The sequence below is a fragment of the Sturnus vulgaris genome, chromosome 10 (assembly GCF_052056855.1).
Source record: "Sturnus vulgaris isolate bStuVul1 chromosome 10, bStuVul1.hap1, whole genome shotgun sequence".
Classification (NCBI taxonomy): Eukaryota; Metazoa; Chordata; class Aves; order Passeriformes; family Sturnidae; genus Sturnus; species Sturnus vulgaris.
The window spans coordinates 4779343-4803141 of NC_142252.1; the positions used below are offsets into that span (position 1 = coordinate 4779343).

At 56.4% G+C, this 23799-nt stretch overlaps 2 protein-coding genes across 2 annotated transcripts; one reads left to right on the forward strand and one right to left on the reverse strand.

The window, feature by feature from the left end:
• Positions 1 to 7870: 7870 nt before the first annotated feature.
• On the forward strand, positions 7871 to 13899 carry CFAP410 (cilia and flagella associated protein 410). The gene is made up of 7 exons (XM_014870439.2): positions 7871 to 8030; positions 8878 to 8896; positions 9458 to 9504; positions 10207 to 10436; positions 11176 to 11347; positions 11706 to 11796; positions 12964 to 13899. Exons 1-7 carry the CDS (start codon positions 7954 to 7956, stop codon positions 13078 to 13080), a joined length of 753 nt encoding a protein of 250 aa, XP_014725925.1. The 5' UTR covers positions 7871 to 7953; the 3' UTR covers positions 13081 to 13899.
• Positions 13900 to 17293: 3394 nt separating this feature from the next.
• On the reverse strand, positions 17294 to 23591 carry PFKL (phosphofructokinase, liver type). The gene is made up of 22 exons (XM_014870438.2): positions 23433 to 23591; positions 22845 to 22918; positions 22672 to 22749; positions 22397 to 22586; positions 22098 to 22263; positions 21964 to 22008; positions 21770 to 21878; positions 21354 to 21449; positions 21183 to 21275; positions 20759 to 20884; positions 20607 to 20671; positions 20389 to 20452; positions 20156 to 20302; positions 19982 to 20052; positions 19807 to 19894; positions 19535 to 19687; positions 19232 to 19396; positions 19003 to 19064; positions 18564 to 18675; positions 18376 to 18475; positions 18163 to 18268; positions 17294 to 18078 (listed from the first exon to the last, which is right to left on the reverse strand). Exons 1-22 carry the CDS (start codon positions 23515 to 23517, stop codon positions 17931 to 17933), a joined length of 2343 nt encoding a protein of 780 aa, XP_014725924.1. The 5' UTR covers positions 23518 to 23591; the 3' UTR covers positions 17294 to 17930.
• Positions 23592 to 23799: the final 208 nt, after the last annotated feature.

Here is a 23799-nt window from a genome sequence, read left to right on the forward strand (position 1 = left end):
CTGAACAGACCAAGTGACCTCAGCTCCTCCTGCCTTTCTTCCAGGAAGTTTAATGGACATTTGTTTTTCCAGCCCTTGGTCTGTATTTACAAATCTAGGCAGTACTCAACCCTCAGAGACTGTAAACCCCAAAACTGCCTACAACCCTCACTGCAGGACAAGGCATTGCCCACCTCTTCTCCTCCCCTTCACCAGTGGGACAAGAAAACACGAGAAGAAATAAATCATATGGAATTTCCTAGGAATTAGGGCCTGTTCCCTGTCCCAGTGGTGGCAGACACCCTAATGCTCCCAAAAATACTCTGAGGAGGAGAAGAGGGCATGGAGGAAAAGAAACAACTGATCTGAGCATGCTTTGATCCTTTCCTTCACATTTAAATGTGGGTAACTAGGAGTTAGGGAAGCCTCCCTACCTTTGGGGAACACCTGAGCCCTCTGTGCCTGCAGCAGTGACACAGATGTGTGAGATGATCCCAAGGAGATTATCTCCCTGCTCCCAGCAGCACCCAGAGAGGCAGCCTTTTGTGCAGGGAGTGCAGCTGGATTGAAGAGACATTTTTCTGTTTGCTTAGGCCACTTCCAGCTTGTATTGCAATGTCAATCTGGATTTGGGGGCCTCTTGACCATGGTCTCAGCAGACACATTCCTGCCAGAGTTTGTAAAACACCTTTTGCAGGTCGATTAACAGTCTCTCTTGTGCCTTGGACACTGTTTCCTACAGCATTCTCCCTGAGAAGCTGGCTGCTCCTGGCTTCCATGAGTGTACTGTTTGCTGGGCAAAAACCTGGCTGATGGCTGGGCACAGGGAATGGTGGGAATGGAGTTACATCCAGCTTGGGCTGGGCACACTGGGGAACCCCAAGGCTTGATGTTGGACCCAGCACTGTTTAATATCTTTATCCATGATCTGGATGAGAGGATTGGCCTCCCTCAGAACGTTCATAGGTAACACCAAGCTGGGTGGGAGTGTGGAGGGCAGGAAGGCTCTCCAGAGGGATCTGGACAGGCTGGATCCATGGGCTGGGGACAACGAGGTGAGGGTCAACAAGGCCAAGTGCTAGGTTCTGCCCTTGGATCACACCAACCCCATGCAGCTCCAGGCTGGGGACAGAGTGGCTGGAAAGCTGGGAAAGGCCCAGGAAGTGCTGGTGACAGCAGCTGGACACGAGCCCAGGTGTGCCCAGGTGGGCAAGAGGCCGATGGCCCCTGGGCTGTCCCAGCCATGGTGTGTCCAGCAGGCCCAGGGCAGGGACTGCCCCTCTGTGCTGGGACCTGTGAGGCTCCTCCAGCCCTGGGGACAGCTCTGGGCCCTCACAGCAAGAGAGACATCGAGGGGCTGGAGTGTGTCTGGAGAAGAGTGGGGCTGGAGAAGGGAACAGAGCTGGGGAAGCGTCTGGAGCACCAGGAGAGGCTCTGTAGAGACAGTTGTTATCAGCTCCTTTTGCCAATAACATGCATCCTGTGAATACATTTACATGGGAATTGGGATCCTGCTGATTTACAAATCAAAGTAAAATATGCTGTTTCTTTATGCAGAGTGTGTGATGCTGTGAGATGTGCAGGAAAGAGCCTGAAGGGATCAGGATGATATCAGGTCCCTGCCTTATAAAGAGACCAAAATACATGGGAAAAGGGCAGAACATTAGAATCAAGGTGGGCCAGGAGGCTCCCTCTTGCCTTCCTTCTTTCTGAGGATTTAATGAAGGGAGCCCAAACAGAGTGGGAGCTGTAGGGAATTTAAAAAGGGGCACAAAGAAGCACAGGGAGCTGAACCAGCATTTTTCTCCACCCAGATCTACCAAGGACAATGCTGCTTTGCAGCCAAGTTGTTTCACCTCTTAATCCTGTTCCTTCCTCACATCCCCCCCTAGGAGGTCAGTGTCTTGCAAGAACAAAGATTAAGTGACGATTAAGAACATTTAAGTGAAGATTAAAGATTAGGAACAAGGAATGAGTGGAAAGTCATGAGTAGAAAATGTGGCTCAGAGCTGCTGTAACAGCTCCCAGAACAGCAATTTCCCTCTATCCAGTTATGTATAATCCCCAAAATTGATCCCAAGTGAGAGAAGACTGGCCCGTGCCTACACTATTGAGGTCCCTGGGCTGCTCTAACTACATCCAAATCAACTCCTGGTGGAAACTTTCCAGCTGTCCCTCAGCTGAGCAAATGCTGGAGTACATCCATAGGTCCTGCTAATCTGTGCTGTGATTGAACTTTGATGTTAATTTTTCAGGGTTTTTTTCAACAGATAAACAAACAAAACATAAAAACAAAGGTGGGAATTACTTAAATTCCCGATTCCAAGTGGATTTTGGAAGTTTCACAAATCCACCTGCAGTTTCTTTTCAGGATCGATTGAATGAGTCACCTGCTATATTTGCCATGTTTACCATGTAAAAGGCAAACAGGGATGCTCACCCGGGGGGTTGTGGCATTTGCCTACTGAATTGCAGGCAGAAAAAGCCACACTTCTGGAAGTTATGGAAAGGAGTTTGTTTTTGCCAGCAGCATATATGTGCAGCTGCAGAGCCAGCCTGGCAGCTCCTGCTGCCCTCTGCCTCTCTTCCCCCAAACCACTCACACAGCTCATGGACACGCTTCCAGAGCACCGGGAACCACAGCAGGGAGCGAGCCAGCTGGGGAATCATTAGTGAGCATTGGTGGCTCTGCTGCCAAGGGGGATGGACCAGGCTCTCAAACAGCTTTTCCCTGGAGTGTGTGTGCACCTTTTCCATGTGAGCTCCCACTGCCATCCCGCTGCAGCCCTTCCTGGCTCTGTGCTGCCCAGAGCTCTGCCATGCCCAGCACCTGTGCAGCTCTTCACTACAAGGGGATCACAGAACTCATCCTGCTAGGAAGAACCTTTATTCCCAAGTGTCAGCTCACCTTCCTGCTGAAAGAGCAGAGGGAAGTGAGTAGAACAGAACAGAATCATTTAGGTTGGGAAAATCAAGTCCAATTATAAATCTTACACTACTGAGTCCACAGCTTGTTCTCTGGGAACAGAGTCTGACCCCCACCTGGCTGCCCCCTCCTGTCAGGGAGTTGTGCAGAGCCAGAAGGTCCCCCCTGAGCCTCCTTTTCTCCAGGCTCAGCCCCTTCCCCAGCTCTCTCAACTGTTCCTGGTGCTCCAGATCTTCCCCAGCTCTGTTCCCTTCTCCAGACACACTCCAGCCCCTCAATACTCACTCTATGCAGTTGGCCGTGATTTCCCTTTATTGTGGATGTCTGCCTTGGGAATTCTTATTTGTTGGGTGAGACAGATCTTGTCTGTTGGGAGATTCCTCATCCTGGTCAGGCCACTGGGACTGTGCAGTGTCTCCAGATGGTTTGAGGTGTGGCTGTGGTACCTGCACAGCTGCTTGCTGGTGAAACAGGTCTAGTGCTGGTGGTCACAGGGGATAATAGAGGGAGCAGGAGTTTTCCTGGAAATCCTCTCCAAAACTTTTTTCCCCAGAATTTCTACAGAAGCTTCTCTGTTAATTTGGACCTGGAGTGCTCATCTGCCTCCCTAGCTCTGGAAGTGTCTTGTAGACAGAGGTGCTCCTCTTGGCTGGCTCTTCAGATGGACTAAAGAGGGGATGCTTCCCAAACTGGAAAACTGATGGAGCCTGTGTGACGTGCCTGTCTCCATCCATCACCCAGAGCACTGACGGCTGCTAAAAGGGAATGTCCTGTGGGTGAAAAAGCTGCTGGAGAACTGCCATGAGCATCCTCAGAACTAGAGCATGGCCAAAGCTGCCATGACCCCACACTGCAGCAGTTACAGGAACAATATGTTGCTCAGAAATGAGGTATTCTCAAACATATGGGGCTTTTCCAGGGAAATGGAAAGGGCAGGAAGCAGAGCCCATCTCCAGGACGGCTGACCACATCTCTAGGATACGAAGAAAATAAAACTCTCCCAAAGCCATGTTGCTCCATCTATCCTGTTTAACAGCTTTTCTCAATCAGGGTGGTGCTTGATAGGGATCAGCTTCTGGAACACATAAAGCTGCTGTCAGCAGAGTGGGGTTGCATCGGGAGAGGTGGCTCTGCTTGCTTTCCCAGCTGCCAGGACTCAGAGGTGTCCATACAGGCACTGCCATCTCCAGCTCCAGAAAGTAAGAGACATGTGAGCTCTGACGTGGAATAGAAGACAAAACCACTCCATGCAGGACCTGAAGGAATGTCAGGAAACTGTGCTGGGGAGATATTTAGCTTGGATAATAAGAAATAGTTCTTCCCCCCAGAAGTGGTGGGGCATTGAACAGACTCCTCAAAGAATGGGGATGGCCCCAAGGCTGCCAGAACTCCAGCAGCATTTGGACAATGCTCTCAGGCACAGGTTGGGATTGTTGGGGTGTCCGTGCAGGGCCATGAGTTGGACTGGATGATCTTCGTGGGTTCCTTCCAGCTTGGGATATTGTGTGATTGTATGATTCCATGATACCTGGGAGGGCAGACACCCATCTGTGACAGTGACAAGCCTGGAGAGCAGTGTGGAGATGTGGCTGCTACTGGCAGCAAGGGCAGTCATCACTATCATTGGCAGCTCCCAGCTCCTTCAAATTCCCTGTGTGTGACTCCCACTCCAGCAGAAATCCCACACTACATCCAGGCAGTTCAGTTCAGTAGCCAGGACATGCAGGGGGTTCCACCTTTTCCTTCTGAGACTATTGAGAGAATCACAAGTGAGCTGTGACACCCTGCATAGAGGAATCATAGATCACAGCAAATGTCCTGCTTGGAAACGAGAGGTAAAAATACACACAAGGATTATTAAATGCAAGAAATGGTTTTCCTGCACCCTCCACAAAGCCATTAAACAGGTTCTAAAAGGCTCATTTTATAAAACACTGATATGAAGCTGGAAAGGAAATGTGAGGCTGCTGCATAGTGCAGACCTGACTGAAAGTACTTTTGCTCTCTGGCTCCCACAGACTCAAAAAGTGACCACAACCCACCATCAGGAATTAGGGGGTGAGGTGGGGCCTCATGAGGGCCATGGGGAGATCTGACCCCTGCTTTGGAACATTGGAAGATCTATTAGGGACACTGCAGGGCTGTGAGCAGGATGTGGACGTGCCATGGATTGTAGGTGATCCCTGGAGAGGCCACGTGGTCTCAGGCCTCAGGGGTTCTCCTGTTCTCTCCATGCACTTCACAAGCCTAAATGCATTATTTAACTGCTCTCTTTTTAAAAGACTGGGGCAGAGGTTTGCCTGAGATGATTATTGCTACTACTTGCAGAATTAAACAGTGGATTAAAATAGATTTTATTTAATTAACCTGAACGAAATACATGTTTGTGTCTGATTCAGTCTCAGGAGAAGTGTCAGATCAGACAGTGCCGGTAAAACTGATTGACCTGTGCTTTTTCCAGCGGGATGAGCACAAAAATCTCTCTGTGGCATCTAGAGAAGATTCCTTAATCTCCTTAGCCCGTCTCGGGCTCGGCTGCCCACAGTGCAGCAATGCAGGGCTGGGGCTGGGATTGCAGAGCTGGGGGATTGGAATCATGCTTGGGCGTTTCTGCGTTCCAGTGGAAGTGAAAGCAGCCTGGGTTTTGGTGAACAAAAGTACCACAAATTCCTGGATATTGCTGTTCCTCGGGTCCTGCTGCTGCCCTCACCAACATACAGCCCAAGGCCCAGATCCTGAGTTTCCTTATGCCAGCTGGCCTGTGGACAACTGCATACAGAAAACCCAAGAATTCCAAGAATTGTTGAATTGTTCCATCTGCCTCCAAGTGCTTGTGTATCCAGCTCTGAAATCCTCATGCACCACTGGTGTCCCAGATGTCTGTGGATGTGATGGCAGCTAAGTGCTGAGACACAGAGAGGGAAGTGCAGTGGGATGATCTGCCTAACCTGCTTATCCCACGTTTTTCCCTGAAAAGTGCATGCCCATTGATCCCAATAAACACATCCCTCAGCCCTTCCCTTATCCGGAAGTGTGGCAATCACGAGGGGAGGGAGCTCAGTGCCACCCATCTCCTCTCCCCACACCACAAAGGTTCACTTCTAGTGTGTTCCATAGAATCATGGAATCATTAAGGCTGGAAAAGCCCTCTAACTTCGAGTCCAACCATTAAGCTGGCACCACCATGTTCACCACTGACTCTATGAGGAACAGGATGCCCAGCAGGCCCGGGGTTGTGCCCTGTGCTGGCACTGCTGAGGCTCCTCAAGTGCTGTGTCCAGTTCTTGGCCCCTCAGTTCAGGAATGACATTGAGGATGTGTGTCCAGGGAAGGGAACAGAGCTGGGGAAGGGGCTGGAGCACCAGGAACACTGAGGGAGCTGGGAAAGGGGCTCAGCCTGGAGAAAAGGAGGCTCAGGGGGAACTTCTGGCTCTGCACAACTCCCTGACAGGAGGGGACAGCTGGGGAGGGTCGGGCTCTGCTCCCAGGGAACGGGGACAGGAGGAGAGGGAACAGCCTCAAGCTGTGCCAGGGGAGGGTCAGGTTGGACATCAGAGGAATTTCTTCACTGTAAGGGTGGGCAGGACTTGGAAGGGACTGCCCAGGGAGGTTTGGAGTCCCCATCTCTGCAGGTGTCCAAGGAACTCCTGGATGTGGCACTGAGTGCTCTGGGCTGGTGACAAGGTGGGGATCAGGCACAACTTGGACTCGATGATCTTGGAGGTGTTTTCCAACTTTAATGATTCTGTGATTTTGTAAACTATGTGTCCCATCCACACACCTGAACTCTTCCTTTTGCAGCAGCACCCAAACACCCACACAACCAAACACGGAACACCCAACCTCCATTTTGCAGTTGTTTCTGTTGCCAAATAAGGTGAAAACACACATAAAAACACTGGGAAACACTGCATTAATCTCTTTTTCTGGACTAACCACACTGCTTCTCCAGACCTTTTTATTCCAGCTCTCCCATTCAACCACCTGCTGCTGTTCTACCCCTGAAGATACAAACTGGAGGTTTTTCTGCACCACATCATATGGTAGTGTAGAAACCCAGCAGTCTAAGAGAGGATTCCTGAAGGACTTTGGGTCTGTAAAAATGAGTCCTGAACCACTTGAGTCTCAAGGCTGGTTCAAAGGTGAGTGTTAGTTTTCTTATTGCCCCATGGGATAAGAGGAGTAAGAAACTGTAGTGCTGTATTAGTCATTCTTGAGATAGTCATTAACTCTTGTTTGCACAAAACATATTTTTCAAGGGCTGAGCTATCACCTGTCGGAATGTTTAGGATCTGAGGAGAGATAGGGCCAAGGATACAGATGGGGAACAGGCAGAGATGGGTGAGAGGGCATAAATTATATATTTATTATAGAAAATGGAGATACATTTTATTTATGCACACTTTGTACATATACAGATGCAGGGGTATATGGGGATATATGTGTAAAGTCAGATATAAAATTATACACTCATATGCTGTTCCAAGGGGGAATGGGTTCAAATTGAAGGAGTCGGTTTAGATTAGATATTAAGAAAAAAAAATAAAATTCCCTGTGAGAGTGGTGAGGCCCTGGCACAGGTTGCCCACAGAAGCAATCTGGACATCTTCAAGGCGGGGTTGGCCAGGGCTTGGAGCAACCTGGGCTAGTGGCAGGTGTCCCTGCCCACGGAAGGGGCTTGGACTGAGATGGGCATTTCACATCCAGCCCAAAGCACTCCACGATTCCATGGTGATCCTTTCACATAAATATACACCCACAAAGGCGCAGCTCTGTGTACAAAACACTCTATAATAAGACATAATTAAGCGGCTAATAGGATTCACCCGTAAATATGAACAACCACCTCAACCCGCGCCCGTTGCGGCCGCGGCGCTCGGGCGGGCGGGGCCCGGGGGTTGCGGCGGGGCGGGGAGCGGAGCGGAGGGAGGGGAGGAGGAGGAACAAAAATCCATCCCCGGAGCCGCGGAGCCGCCTCGGGCGGGCGGAGCCTGAGCCCGCCGCTCCCGCCCCTGCTGCAGCCGCGGCGCGGCCCGGCCCGGCCCGGCATGAGGCTGAGCCGGGCGGCCGTGCTGGCACAGGCCAAGGCGGCCGCGCTCGATGGCGTCCGCCGCCTCAACTGCTGGTGGGCGCGGGGACGGGACAGGGGGGAACAGGGACTGAGGGGGGATAGGGACTGAGGGGGGACAGGCAGGGATGAGGGGGGACAGGCAGGGACTGAGGGGGACAGACAGGGATGAGGGGGGACAGGCAGGGATTAGGGGGGACAGGCAGGGACTGAGGGGGACAGACAGGGATGAGGGGGGACAGGCAGGGACTGAGGGGGACAGACAGGGATGAGGGGGGACAGACAGGGATTAGGGGGGACAGGCAGGGATGAGGGGGGGACAGGCAGGGATGAGGGGGGGACAGGCAGGGATGAGGGGGGGACAGGCAGGGATGAGGGGGGACAGGCAGGGATGAGGAAGGAGGACAGGGACTGAGGGGGGACAGATAGGGACTGAGAGGGACAGACAGGGACTGAGAGGAGACAGAGACTAAGGAGGGACAGGCTCGGATGAAGATGAGAGGAAGGACGGTGATGGAGGGGGGACAAGGATGGAGAAGGGACAGGCAGGGATGGATGAGGGGTGGCAGGCCAGGATGGAGATGGGATGGGAAGAGCTGAGGCTGGGGACACAGGCAGAGCAGGGAGGGGAGACAAGGATGGAGGGAGGGTGGGAAGGGAGGCATGGGAAGGTGGGACAGGGCTGGGTAAGGGCAGACAGGCAGGAGTGGGGACCAGGCAGTGCTGGGCGAGGGGCATCAGGTAGGGCTGGGTGAGGGAGAACAGGCAGGGCTGGGCAGGGAGGCACAACAAGGCCCATGGCTGTGCTGGAGCATTTTGGTGGAGCAGGCTGGTGGGGCTGTGGGGGGTGCAGGGGGAGGCTCAGCCCTGCTGTGCTTTCACTGACCCCCCTCTCCTGTCACAGGGGCAGCCACCTGACGGATGTAAGTACTGGAGGAGCCAGAGGAGCCGGGCCCACAGCCGCAGCAGGGACACCATGGAGGCGATGGGGTTGGCAGGGCACTGGGGAGGCCTGGCCCTGTGCCTGTGAGCTGCAGGGCTTTTCAGAGTTGATTAGCATCTCACAGTATATTTAAAAAAAAGTGATTGTTGCTGTTTCCACATTGGAAAATTTCTCTCCAAGGCCCAGCATGGAGCCTTGGAGTGCGAGACCCTGAGTCCTAGCTCTGTGGTGATTTTGGATGAAGTTCTGTCGCTAGGGGAAGGCTGGAAGGGGTGGGAGGGAGCCTTTCCTGCCTGTAAAGACTGCAGAGTTGCTGGAGCAGAACAATGTGACACTGGCTGGTGTCTGCACTTCCACTCCTGAGCAGAGGCTGGAGGAGCTGCTGACACTGCACTCGCTGTGTCAGAAAATCTCTGGTGCTGTTAAGCTCGGGCTAGACTGAAGCAAACTCAAATTCCTGATGGTGCTTTTTGTGATTTCTATTTGGTTTATTTATATTTTCCCCCACGTGTGCCAACTTGTTTCTGTCTCTTCCTGCCAGATATCCATATGCCGTGATTTGCCCAACATCGAGGTGATCACGTTCAGGTGAATGCCAGTTTGCCAGCTTTGGAGAGGGCAGGGAAATCACCTTTCCCTGAGGATGGTTTCTTCCCACGTTGTTGGGGTTGTGTGTGTGAGCTGCCTGGCTCTTCATGCCCCATTTCTCAAATAGCAGAGATACAGAAATGATTATTCCTCAGCAGCTCCTCTGCACGATTCCGTGTGCTCCTTAAGAAAATATTCTCTGTTTTGTCAAGTGATAAAAACCCTTAGGATTGTTGCTCCTGAAACTCTATTCCAAAGTTTTGACGGGGATCTTCTTGGCCTCTGTGTGTGGCCTGTTTCCAAAATACTTGTTGGAATATTTTTTGGATCTCTCAGAGCTTTCCCTTTCCATAATATGCTCAACTTTCACCTATCCTGGGGATCCCATGGAGCCAATGCTCGGCGAATTCAAGCCTTTTAACTTGAGAATCTTACATGGATTCTCCTTGGGTGGGTCTGAAGAGCTGCTACAGAAAAGGGGGCAGGTTTGGGGGAAGAAGAGGCTCTTTGTCATCCTCAGCAGGATGGAGCAGCAGCTCTTTCAATTCTTTCCTCTGCTGACAAAGATGAAATGCCACAAGGCATGGGGTGAATGTCCCTTGCTGTGCCGTGCTGGGGTGAGGCTGTTGCAGGAAAGGGGACTGGGGAGTGCTGTGCTCCCTCCTGGATAGGGCAGTGAGGGCTCTGACGGTGTCTCCACAGTGTCAACGGCATCTCGGACCTCGAGCCGCTGCACCAGTGCCAGAACCTGAGCGAGCTGTACCTGAGGAAGAACAACATCACGAGCCTGGATGAGCTGTTCTACCTGAAGACGCTGCCGCGGCTGCGGGTGCTGTGGCTGGCAGAGAACCCCTGCTGCGGGCCCGACCCCCACCGCTACCGCATGACCGTGCTGCGCAACCTGCCCAGCCTGCAGAAACTCGACAACCAGGGTGGGCTTTGGGCACCTCCGGGCAGCCCTGGGCCACGGCCTGGGAAAGGGGGATGTGTTGGTTCCTCTCGAAGGTGTCCTTTGAGTTTTCCTAGAGTCGGGACGTGTTAGGGGTTGAGTTAGATCCAGTGCTTCTAAGCTGTTTTCTCTCTTTGTCTTCCCTTTCCATTTCTCTTCCCTTTCCTGTCTGCCTCCTTTTCCTCTTTCCCCTTTTTCCTTCTCCATCCCTATCCTCATCCACATCTGAATCTCTTACCTCTTCCCTTCCCCTTCCCGTATTCCTTCCCCATGCCTTCCCTTTCCTTCAGGCAGGACTGAGTGCCTCATTATAGCTCAGACAGTACCACTAATTAGTGGTTTTTAGAGTTCTCTCTTTGCTGTGGCCAGGCAAAGGTTCTATAACTGGATCTGCTGCTGTAGAATAGCTTCTCTGGTTTTTTTGTTTTTTTTTTTTTTTTTTCTATCTGGTAGCAGCAGTTTGGTGGCTTTTGGAGCCTTCTCCAGAGATAAGAAATAGCAAAGCATGTTTGCATCCCTCCCTGATACCCTTCTCACTTTGGTAGGCTGGTGCTTGTGTCCAGCATTCTCCTACACGGGTTTCACTGCAGGAGGAGGGTGAAAGCAAAATGCCAGACAATTTTTGGACCAAACCCCTTGGAAACAGCTCTGCAGCAGCTGAGATGCCACCCCCCTTGGCTGCTGCAGTTGATAGCAACAGGCATTTGTTATGGCCTTTGCAGCTGTGACAGAGGAGGAGCTGTCTCAGGCGCTGGTGGATGGCGTGGAGATCACAGCCCCGCCGGCCCGGAGGAGTGTGGAGAACGGCTGGACCGAGTCCACTGCGTCCAGCGCCGCCGGATCCACCACGGAGCCCGAGAGCGAGCTGCTCAGCTGCAGCCTGGAGGAGACAAAGTGAGGGCTGGGCAGCTAACAGCACTTCTGGGCTGAACTCAAGCACCCTGACATTCCAGGGGCCAGGTGCAGCTGGTGCAGGTTCCCATTGTTCTGGTTACTGCACTGGAGCTGTGCTGGTTCAGTGGCACTGCTGGGGCTGGTTCTGTGTCTGTCAAACAGGCTCTGCTGTGGAGGGTGACTCGAGCTCGTCAGCTGCCTGTGCATCCTCTCTGATCTGGGAACTCCAGTCCTTTCCCTGGGCTCCTTCAGCTGGATACTCCTTGCATGCTTGCCTGTGATGAGGAAGGATTGGCCTGGCAGAGGAAGGTTCTCTCACCTGGTTATAGTAACATTTGCTTTTCCTCCCTATTTTTAGCAAAACTCAGGAGGAGCTTGATATGAAGCCTGTTCCCAGGGATAAATACTCCTTTTCCCCTCATGAGACAGATTGCAGCTGCAAGAAGAGAGTGAGTATCTTTTAAAGACCAAATTGCTTTTTCTTGTATGCGGGGCTGAGCCCCAGCATTGAAGGATGTGAAGGATCTTGGATGTCCCCAGAGGAGGAGAACAGAGCTGATGCCAGGACTGGAAGAAATGTCCAGGGGCAGCTGAGGGCTCTGGGTTTGTTTGATTTGGAGAGAAGGAGGTCGAGGGGTGACCTCATGCCCTCTGCAGCTTCCTGAGGAGGGGATGTGGGGAGGGAGACGCTGAGTTCTTCTGCCTGAGATCCAGCAATACGAGACATGGGAATGGTTCAAAGCTGTGCCGGGGAGGTTCAGACTGGACATTAGGAGGCGTTCCTATAGCAAGGGGAGGGTCAAACCTTGGGAAGGGGCTGCTGAACAGGAAGCTTAGGTGGTTCCTCAGCCCCCTCCATCATGTAGCCTCGGATGAACCTGGATTTTGGTGGTACAGCTGGGAATTGCAGAGTTCTGGACTCGGTGCCATTGCATCAATCAGCAGAGCAAGATCTATGTCCACACTGCCTCACTCTGCCATAGCTGCCTAGAGCAGCACCACATGCTCTGACCATTAAAAAGGGGGGAAGTGGCCTCTCATTGCAGCTGGAGAGGTTCAGGTTGGTTGTCAGGCAAGATATTCTCCCTAGAAGGACAGTTATTTAGGCTGTGGAATTTCTCCCTGGACTTCTTCAGGACACAATTTGACAGAGCCATAGCCTGGTGTTGGTAGTGCTCCTGTGGTAGTGGCAGGGCTGGGGACCTTCAAGGGTCCTTTGCAGAGAGCACCAGCTCTCTTCATTCCTCAGAGCAGGGGTCTTCTGTCCTTTATCGTCCTACACATGCTGGAGAGCAAGGGTGGCCACTCCTGAATGTGCTTTTCTTACAGAAGCCAGGCTGGAGCGTGGCCAGGAGCCAGAGGCGTGTGGGCAGCCCGCACAGGACTGGGCGGGTGGGTTTGTCCTGCATTCCAGCCTCGTCACGTGCCACATGCAGCCTCTGCCTGTGTTTGCCCCGAGGGCTTGGTTGTTAGTCCCGCTCCCGTGGCTGCAGGTGGCTGCTCCAAACTGCTGCCAGTGCTGCTGGTGGTGGAGGAGTTCGTAGAAAGAGCAGGGAAAATCGAGTGTCCTTGTCCTGGCTGGCTGCTACAAAGCAGTGTCTGCCTTATCCCGACAGAACAATGTCCTGAGTGCCATCCTGCTTCTCATGAAGGAACTGGACGCAGAGGGGCTGGAGATCATCCAGCAGACGGTGGCCAGGAGGCTCCAGAAGAAGGAGCTGCAGGAAGACTGACAACGTCCATCCCTATTCCAAGCTCCCTGCAGCCCCAGCCCCGCGGCACTGTCCTGCCCACACATCCCTGGCTGCAGCCAAGCCTCGGTGCTCCCCCCTCTGCTTCCCATGCTAGGGAATGGGATGGGATGGGATGCTCCTTCTCCAGAGATTTCCTGCTTGTGCAGCAGGCTCTGATACTGTGTCCTGTGTGGCTGGAGCTCTTGGATGGGGGCTGCAGGCAAGTCAGTGAAGCAGAAGGGAAGAGGGCTGCATGCTGCCAGAGGTGCTGTGAGATCCGAGGGGGAGCAGAGCCTGCTGCTGGCTGGAAAGGTCTCTGCCCCTCAGCCAGCTGGGGGTGCACAGCACCTCTGAGGGCAGCTTGAACCACAGAGATTTGGTTTGGTGAAGTCTGACAGGGAGACATTGCCTGAGATGGTCACCAAGAGCTGTCTCGTGCAGGTGGTGAAGGTCAATGTCCCGTTATTAATTTATTTTCCAGCTCTGGCTGACTTCCTCAGGTCCTTCCTGGCGCACGCAGCGCCTGCAGTGGTGGTCAGGCAGCCCAAAGGAAAGCTCAGAGCAGCTTAGGTGAACCAGAAATGACTCCCACATCCTGAATGCTCAGCTGTCCTCTCACACCAACATTCCCTGCAGGCATTAGAGCAGCTTAAGGAAACATTCCAGTTAAAAGGCCCCGAGCATTCTGCCTGCTTTGCACAGGCATCAGGGGTGGGTGTTGCTCTTTAAGTGATAAAACTGCATTTTTCAAGTTTTCTAGAGCTGTAAAGTACAAAGTAAACTGTTGTGACATACCAAATAAACCCAATTATCCCTCAAGGCTGTGTAAGTGGTGGCTGGTTTCAGCAAAGGCCTGGCTGGGGGCAGTGCTCCATTACCTCTGGTTCAGGGAGTGCATTGTGAGCCCTGCGGAGCAGGAGGAGGGCTGGGAGCCCCGAGCCTTCCCGCTTCACTGCGCCTCTGAAACGGTGAGCCTGCTCCCGGCGCTGCTCTGCAGGGCCACTGGGCTGTCTTGCAACCTTCTTGCAAGCACAGCAAAGGCAGGGAGCAAAAGAGGTGGTGAGGAAGGCTCAGTGCAGAGCCACCTGGGCACGACGATGGCCCTGAGATACAGGACATGAGCTCTCCGTGCCTCCCAGCGCTGCACTGGCAACGTGGCCTTCCCATGGCCCCCCTGCCCCTGTTTGTGCAGTGACCAGGCTGTGCTACCAGGAAGGAATTCTCCTCAGGGATGGTGACAGCCCTGTGTGCACAAGCCTGTTTGCTTGACCTTGGTGGGAAGGGACACAGTTTGACCCTCGTCACTCAGGGTTAGATTTGCTGATGCCTTTAACTCCTCGAAAGACCTTTGTTCTTGCCTTCTGCGTTAAATCCAGCTGCAGTTGCGTGATTTATGATGTCCCAGACTTCCTTTGGCAGCCAGGGCCTGGGAGACTCACCCAAGTTTTCTCCCAGGCCCCTGGCCTGGCCATGTCAAGGAACAGGGGAGTTGTTGGGGTGAGCTGGACCCCCAGCTTTTCTGGGATATGAGTGATCAAAGGAGCCATCCATCAAGACTTGGTCATGGGGCTGGTGGAGCAATCTCTGTGCCCTTGAGGCCACACTGACACAATTCCTGGAGAAGTTGGGCTGCTCACTGCCTACGTGCTGTGCTTGTTATCCTTGGCTACTGCTGGTGCTGCCCTTGGAGCTCCCAACTGCTCTTTGCAGCATCCCAGCAAATCCCAGTGGGAGCTCAGCCCCTCCAGGGACCTGGCAGCCTGCCTTCCACTGCAGGATGCTCCTGGAGCCTTGCTCTGCCCTCTTTTCAGGGTGGGCTGGATGTGCTGGGAAGTTTGGGAGCACAGTCACGTCACCTCCTGCTCATCCTCGGAATGCAGTGGCTGTGCCTGTCCCTTTTCTCCCAGGAATTTGGGCCTCCAGGTATTTTTTTTAGTGGAAATTAAGTGTGAGGGCTGTAGTGACTCCTGTCCCTCAACGTGCAGCTGGTCTGAGCTTGGGGACACCACTGTCCCCATTCACACCCTAAACCTGTTTGCTGCAGGGCTGTGCTGCCGACAGATTTTCCACATGACCTGCTGTCACCCTGCCCTGCCTGAGCTGGGAATATCGAGCCGTGAATGCAGATGATTCCCAGCTGTGGAAAATGCCAGCAGCTGTACTGAGCCACTTCCCTTCAAACCATCCTGACAGACTCTGAGAGGCTGCTGGTGAGGCAGGTGTGAGGCCCATGGCTGGGGGAGGGAGGGAAGGCTCCCCCAAAAGTGGAGTGGCACATAGGAAAGTGGAAGAGCCCATTTCCCAACCAGGAAACGGAGCTCCAGGAGAAGCCAGGTCTCTGCCTGGGGTCCCAGGGCAGATACTCATTCAAGAGCAGCAATGCATCAGCAAGGTCTGCTTCTTATGGGGCTGGGGAGGAGACAAAAGTTACAATCTTCCTCCAGAAGCCTAAAATGTGGAAAAAAGGGGAAAAGCACTGAAATCATGGATTCATGGAATGGTTTTGGGTGGGAAAGGACCTGGAAGCCCATCTCATTCTACTCCCTGCCATGGGCAGGGACACCTTCCACTAGCCCAGGTTGCTCCAAGCCCTGTCCAACCTGGCCTTGGACACTTCCAGGGATGGGGCAGCCACAGCTTCCGTGAGCAACATGTGCCAGAGCCTCACCTCCTTCACAGCTGATAATTACTTACCAATATCCTGTCCAGCCCTGAGGCACCGGGAAGCCATTTCCCCTTGGTGTGACACTCCAGGCCCTTGTCCAAAGTCCTTCTCCATCTTCCTTGTTGACTCCTTCAGGTACTGGAAGGCTACAGTGAGGTCACCCCAAAGCATCTCTTCTCCAGGCTGAACAATTCCAGCTCTCCCAGCCTTTCCTCCCAGCAGAGCTGCTCCATCCTCTGCTCATCCTGGTGCCTGCTCTGGACTCTCTCCAGCAGCTCCAGCTCCTTCCTGTGCTGGGCCCCAGGGCTGGGGCAGCTCTGCAGGTGGGGTCTCACCTAGTGGGGCAGAATCCCAATCCCTTTCCTGCTGCCCATGCTGGGGGATCAGCCCCACACAGGGGGGTCCTGGGATGGGGCAGGGCCAGCCCTCCCCACCTGCAGCCCAAGTCCTTCTCCAGGGGCTGCTCCATCTGCTCATCCCCAGCCTGGATTGATCCTGCAGGCCATCCCGACCCAGGGGCAGCACCAGCCCTTAGTGATGTTAAACATCATGAGATTCCCATGGGTCACTTCTGGAACTTGTCCAGGGCTCTCTGGATGCCCTTGTCCTTCAGGAGTGTCACTGCACCCTCAGCCTGGTGTCACCTGCAAACCTGCTGAGGGTGCCTCGAACCCTCTGTCTGTGTCGGTGATGCAGATCTTGAATATCACTGCTCCCAGTACAGAGCCCTGGGACACCACTGGCCACTGATGGCCACTCTGAGCCACTGACCCTCTGGATGTGACATCCAGCCAATTCCTTATCCATCTAACAGATTCCATCCATGGAATCCAGCTCTGGCCAATGCAGACAGGAGGATGTTGGGTGGGATTGTGTCCAGGCTGTATAGAAATTTGAATAAACGTCATCCCTAACCTTTCCCTTGTCTACTGAGGGAGTCATTCCATCAGGGGGCAAGTCAGGGGGCACTTTCACTTGGGGACAGCTCCAAAGTAACGGCATGTTTGTCCCCAAAGACTGTGATGTGTGCTGGTGCTGTCCTGTGGGCTGCAGCCGTCAGCCAACAGCCCCAGGAGGGAAGTGGCCTGGGAAAGGGGCTCCCTGTGAGCGTCTGGCGCAGCCCGAGCACGCAGAGCTCAGCCAGGCCAGCACACTTGGTCAGCATTCTGAGAAACTGCCTCACAAACAGCACAGCACCACCCTACAGCACTTGGCTGCTTCCCTTGAAGGTGGGAACCAAGTGATTCTTTTCTGGGATTGGCAACATGATTGCGAAAGGATGCTGACCTTGCACCCACCATGACCTGGACAGGGGTGAGAAGCCGCCTATGGTCCCTCTCTCCCAGGCTTTGAGAATGCACAAGACCAGGAAATCTCTTGGCCCAGCATTAACCCAGCTTGGGAAAACCATGAGTCTTTGCTTGTCCCCCCATCCCCAACATTAACCTAGCTTGGGAAAACCTTTGAGTTTTTGAATCTTCGCTTGTCCCCCCACCCCGAACCTGTCCTGCCGCCTGTCCCCCCACAATAACCACTCCAGGAGGCAAGTTTGGCTCCAGCAGGTTTTATCTCTAGAGGAGAGGAGCAGCGCCGCGAGCGGTGCAGGATCCAGGGGTCACGGAGCAGCAGTGAGATGATGGACACGGCGCCCACAGCCACGTGGTGACATCGCAGCCAAGCGTCATGCAAGGGGACAGGGGCTCACCAGGACCCCCGTGCTCAGCTCTCGAGACCCCCACGGGGGATGGAGCTTCACCAGGGCACCCAGAACTTCCTGGGACCAGCTCTGAGCCACTCCAGGATGGCTCCACATCCTCCTCACTCCCCTCCCACATGTGGGGCAGGTGACTACAAGCAGCAGCAGTTGGCTCAGGCGGTCAAGCCGCTAAATAAGGACTCAAAATACCCCATCATTAAATAATAATAAACTATTAAGGGAAGATTAAGGGTCTGGGCTGCGCAGCTGGACTCAAGCAACTCTTCTCTATCTGCACAGGGTCCAGAACCCACAGCAGTGATTCGGGGCAGATTGTGCCGTGCTGGGAGCCAGCACCAGGCTCTGCCTGCTGTAAGGGGTTGATGGCAAAGCTACAGGGCTACTGAGAACAGAGGGGACACAGTGCTCCCCCAGCAGCACATGGGCACAGAGAGGACACGGTGGGGGCTATGGGTCAGGCTGGTAGGACTAGAAGCCCTTCTCGATGCTGAGGGTGCGACGGGTGACGTGCTCCATCTGCCCCGAGATGTACTCGGTGAGGCTGATCTGGTAGTTGGCAAGCATCTTCAACATCAGCCGTAGGTTCAGCCACCACTGCTCCTGGGGCAGCCTGTGCCTGGCAGGGGGACACAGCTTTAGAGCAGACACCCCAGGAAGGTTCCTCTGGGAGCCAGTGAACCTCTTGGGCAGGGGGACTTACTCGAAATCCGTGACTTTCTTAAGCTCTGTCACGGGGCTGAAGGCCACCACCTTCTTCCGCAGCCCGATCACACAGGCAGTATCTCCAGAGTTAGCAAACACACGCCCTGGGAGGGGGACACTGCTGACCTTGGCCACCTCACTGAGAGCCAAGCCTGGAGCAGCAGCCACCAGCCTCCCCCACCCGCCGTGAGAAGCCCAGCCCTTGGCTTACCCTTGCTGTAGACTTGCTGCAGCTTCTCTGACATCCACAGCACCGCCTTCACGCCCAGCTTGGTCCCGTAGTTCCGGTCAAAGGGGGTAGGGGCTCCCCCCTGGGGACAAAGAAATGGGGATGTCAGGCCTTGCTCAGCTCTCAGGGCCAGCAGGGCCCATGTCGCCCTGTCCCCTGTACGTCTGTACCTGCTGGAGGTGGCCCAGGACATTGATCCTGCAGTCAAAGATGCCTTTGCCCTCGGAGGAGTAAAGGTTGTAGAGGAACTCGGTGGTGTAGTGCTCGTGGCACTTCTCATTGCTGGGGAGCAGAGGGAAGGGCTTGGGGGGCTGCTTCTTCCACTGGTATGTCCAGGGTCCCCCTTTGTTTCCCGTAACACATTTTTTGTGCTGTTTTGTTCTCCCTGAGGCCCAGAGCCCTGGCCAGTGTCCCCAGGAGGACCCTGTGGCTGGGGTGGGGATGGCAGCAGAGACACCCAGTGTCCCCACGGCTGAGCACGTGCTCACTGTGCCAAACCTCACCGTGCCCAGGACCCCTCTCTGGCCATAGGAAGGGCTCAGCTCCAGCCTTGCTCCCTGCCACAGAGCTGACGTTTGCAGTGACTGTCCCCGAGGGCCCCCAACTCACCGCAGCACCAGCCCTCTCTGGATATCCGTCTTCATTTTGTCAGTCAAGTGCTCCACGTTGGCCTGCAAGATGAACCGAGATGCCAGCAGCCATCCCACAGCATCCAGTCCTGACATCAACCCAGCATCTGCACGGCATGGCCATGTCCTCCAGCTCCTGCCCTGCTCTGGAGCCCTCCCTTCCCCAATTTTCCTTCTCATTTTAGCCAGAGCCATTCCTGCCTGCTCACCTTTAAGTCGTGGATAGTGAAGGGGTCTTCATAGACGTAGGCAGCGTCGGCGCCCACGGCGATGCCGGTGACCGTGGACAGGTACCCACAGTAACCCCCCATGGTCTCCACGATGAACACGCGGCGCTTGGTGCCCGAGGCCGACTGCTTGATGCGGTCACAGCTCTGTGCCCAAAGAAGGGGAGGTCACACCAGGGACAGCCACCTTTGCTTCCCTGGCATGGGACATTGGCCACTCCAGATCATGATGGAAGGTGGAGGAGCATGGTGACCCCGTGAGCTGTCCCTGTCTGTGTCCCTCACCTCCATGGCGGCGTTGACGGCCGTGTCAGAGCCCAGGCTGAAGTCGGTGCCGGGCACGTTGTTGCTGATGGTGGCGGGGATGACGCACATGACGATGCAGAGCTCCTCGTACTGCCCGCGGGCCTCCACCAGCTGCAGCACCCCCTCGTACGCCTGCAAGCAGCCCAGGGATTGGGAAATGCTGGCCCTGCAGCCAGAGCCACATTCCAGAAAGATTCCTCTGGGATACCCACAGCCACCCCGCCCACACTGAACCAAGGATTCCGCCGCACCTCAAAGCCCCCAATGACCAGCAGCCCCTGGATGTTGAATTTGCGCACGTTCTCCACGATCTTCTCCATGCAGGTCTTGGGCAGCGTCCTGTGGTGGGGAAGGGGGTGCACATGGTGGGGTGAGAATGGTGGGGACACCCTTCCCCTATGCCCCCGTCCCCAGGGCTGCACTCACCTCTTGGTGCCCAGCATGGAGCCACCACGGCCCAGCCATCCTGCCACGTCGTGCCAGCCCACCTCGCGGACCTGCGGGCACCAGTGACAGGTTAGGGGTGGGAACAGCCCCTTTGCCCCCAAGGCCAGCCCAGCCCCATCCTCCAGGACATGCCAGGCTCACTGTCCCCCTTACCTGCCCCTTGGCCAGGCCCTCGAAGCCGTCGTTCACCACGTAGATGGTGTGTCCCTGGCAGATGCCGATGCGCACGGCCGAGCGCACGGCAGCGTTCATGCCGGCAGCCGGCGCTCCCACGTTCAGAATGGCCATGCTGAAAGGGCTCTAAGGGGACAGAGATGGGAACAGCACATCCCTGAGTGTCCCCAAGGTGGGCATGGTGTGCCCTGCTGCTCCTCATCACTCCTCACCTTCTCCTGAGCTGGCTTCTGGTGAGCCAGCAGCTTGTAGATGTTCCAGTTGTTCTCAAAGCTCCTGCAAGGACACGGTGATGTGTCCCCAAGGCACATCTGGGAGAATGGGGAGTCTCCCCAGTGCCCCTGGGTGTGACTGGGGACACCCTTCTGGCTGCAGGAGCCAACAGCTTCCCCACAAGAAGCCCCTATCCAAGAGGGTCCCTGCTCCTCACCTTCCACGGAGCTGGATGGCCTCCTCAAACCTCTTCTCATCCATGGCCTTCTGCACATCCTTTGTCTTGGGCCGGGAGAAAGATGCAGCACTGTGACACCCATGCTCACAGAGAGGAGATTGAGACCCCCACCCAAATTCCCTGGTACTCACCACCTGGACACACTCCATGAGTGGCAGCCGCACTGACTGGTTCCCAGACAGGCTGACCACACAGGCCGGGGTGTCCGGCGTGGCCTCCAGCAGTGCCATCACTGCCTCCATCCCCATCTTGCTGCTCTGCAGAGGGACAGGGACACCTGTGACACCGGGGCCACCAGTGCCAGCTGGGTGGGATGCTCAGAGAAGCTCCCACGGGCTTGGAAACCATGTGGCTGCTGTTTCACTGCTGGAAAGCTGATGGTTGTATTTTAAAATCCATGAGATTTGGAGTAAATGAGGAGAAATGGCTGCACAGCTCTGCCCAGCACAGCGGGGCTGAGCCCATCCGAGCCTCACCCAGCTGGCAAACCCTTTCCATTGGGCAGAGGGATGGCAGGAGCGGGGCTCCCCTCTCTGAGTCCTCCCCTGGACCTACCAGCACGCGGTCAAAGGCGGACGGGGTCCCTCCGCGCTGCACGTGGCCGAGGACGGTGACCCGCGTGTCGAAGCCCAGGCGTTGCACCACCAGCTGTGGGGAAGAGGGGACATCAAATGGGGACCCACCCGTGTCCGTGGGTGCCAGGCAGGTGCCGGGGCAGTCACTCACGTCCTTCACGTAGTTGGAGGAGATGGGCTTGCCGCTGCGGTCGATGGCGCCCTCGGCGATGATGATGATGTTGAGCCGCGAGCCCCGGCTGCGTGTCTGGCACGAGGGGAGGACAAACGGCCACCATGGCTCAGCCAAAACTCAGCTTGGACCGTGTGTGAACGCCCTCCCCTTCCCTCCATTTGTGCTGCCCCAGGGGTGGCTCTGGTCACGGGCAGCCGAGCCCCCAAGCCAGCGCTGCCCCTGGCACACAAGGGCTGGATTTGTGCTCGGCTGAGTGCCCCGGTTCACAGGGACAATGGCGGCAGCTCCCGAAGCTTCGCAGGGGCTGGGCACCGGCTGCAGGGATCAGCCCGGGCCCCTGCAGGGACTCCCTGGGGGGAAGAGGGGATGGGATGGCAGGAACCCCCCCTCACCTCCCCGAGCCTCTCGCACATGAGGTCCTCCCAGCCATCCTCCGGAGGGGATTCGGGGATGAAGAGCCAGTCAGCACCCGAGGCCAAGCCGGACACCAGTGCCAGGTACCTGGGGGGACACGGCGGTGGCAGCACTGGCCCCAAAATGTGGCATCCCATCCCACCAATGGGCTTCCCCACCCACAGGGGCTTACCCGCAGTGGCGACCCATCACCTCCAGCACGAACGTCCGCTGGTGGCTGCAAGGACACGGGTGGGAAGAGAAGGAGATGGGCGGGAGTGACGGCCGGGGCGGTGCAGCCCCAGCCCCCAGCCCCGTCCCGCTCACCTCTGTGCCGTGGTGGTGATGGCATCGATGACCTCCATGATGCGGTGCAGCGCCGAGTCGGTGCCGATGGTCATGTCGGTGCCACAGAAGTCGTTGTCGATGGAGCCCACCAGCCCCACGATGTTCAGGCGGCAGTTCTTCTTCGCCACCTCCTCGCTGATCTGCCCTGGGTGGGTTCACAGCCACCACACCGGTCACTTTAGGGCACTGGAGCCCAGCCCTCCGTGGGATCACAGCACCGGGGTGACCCTGCAGACCTCACCACCCCCAAACGCCCTTGCCCAGTGGGGCTCACCCACCATCTCGGACCAGCTCCTCGAGCAGCCCAGCCCACTCGGAGCGGAAGATGTCAGCGCCGGTGAGGCTGCCGTCGCCGCCGATGACGCACAGGTTGGTGATGCTGTGCTCCACCAGGTTACGGGCGGCCCGGAGCCGACCCGCCCGCGTGGTGAACGCTTTGCAGCGGGCACTGCCGATCACCGTCCCGCCCTGGGGACAGAACGGGGCATGAGGTTTGTCACACACGTTTGGAAGGCTGGGATCTGGGGTCCCGTGGCCCCGTGGTGACCCTCACCAGCTGGATGATGTTGGAGACGCTGAGCCAGTTGGCTTGTTTGATGTTGTCACCGCCCTCCACCAGCCCCTCGTAGCCCTGTGGAGAAGCAGAGGGTGGAGGTGAAAGGTACCCTGGCACAGGGAGGGGGGTGGATCCACCCAGCCGTGATGGGGAGCAGGGGGAACCCCAACCTCATAGATGAGGAAGACCTTGGCTCCCACGTATATCCCCATGCGGGTGACAGCGCGGACAGCGGCGTTCATGCCTGGAAAAGTGATACGTGAGCTGGAGTATTCCCATGGGATCCTGCGCCCCATAGGGGATGGGATCCTATTGGTGACCCTGAGTTGTCCCTTTGAGCGGGGGAACCGCATGAGACCCTGCACCCCACAGGGAATGGGATCCTATCGGTGACCCTGAGGTGTCCCCTTGAGTGGGCGGGGAGCCACGTGGGCTGAGACCGGGGAAACTCAGCGCACAGCCGGGCCCGTGGCCGAGAAACTTCCCGGGAGCGAGCTGCTTATCCCGGGGGGTGGGGGACAGCGATGGGGACAGGGACGGACACACTCCCTCCGTGGGGCTCCCCCCGTGGGGCTCCTGCCCTCCCACCGGAGAGTGATGGGGACGGGGAAGCACCGGGGAGGGGGGTCCCCATCCGCCCGCCCCGGGAGCAGCGCGGGCCGCGGACTCCGGCCCCGGGCGGTCGCGGTCGCGGTCCCGGACACGCGGGGAGGCCGCGGGCCCGGCCCGAGCCCCCCGCCCCGCCCCGCCGGGCGCACCTTGCGCATCGCCGCCGCTGGTGAGGACGGCGATGGCCATGCCGGCCCCCGCCATCCGCAGCCGCTCCAGCTCCGCCGCCGCCATCGCTGCGCTCCCGGCACCGGCGCCGCCGCCGCGGACACGCCCCGGGACACGCAGGGACCGGGGACACGCCCCGGGACACGCCCCAGGACACGCCCCGGGACACGCAGGGACCGGGGACACGCCCCGGGACACGCCCCAGGACACGCCCCGGGACACGCACGGAGCCGGGACACGCCCCGGGACACGCCCCGGGACACGCCCCGGGACACGCCCCGCCCGCCGCCGCGGAGCGACAGGCGGGGTGATGACACGTCGCGCCGTGTCGCGACATGGTGAGCTATA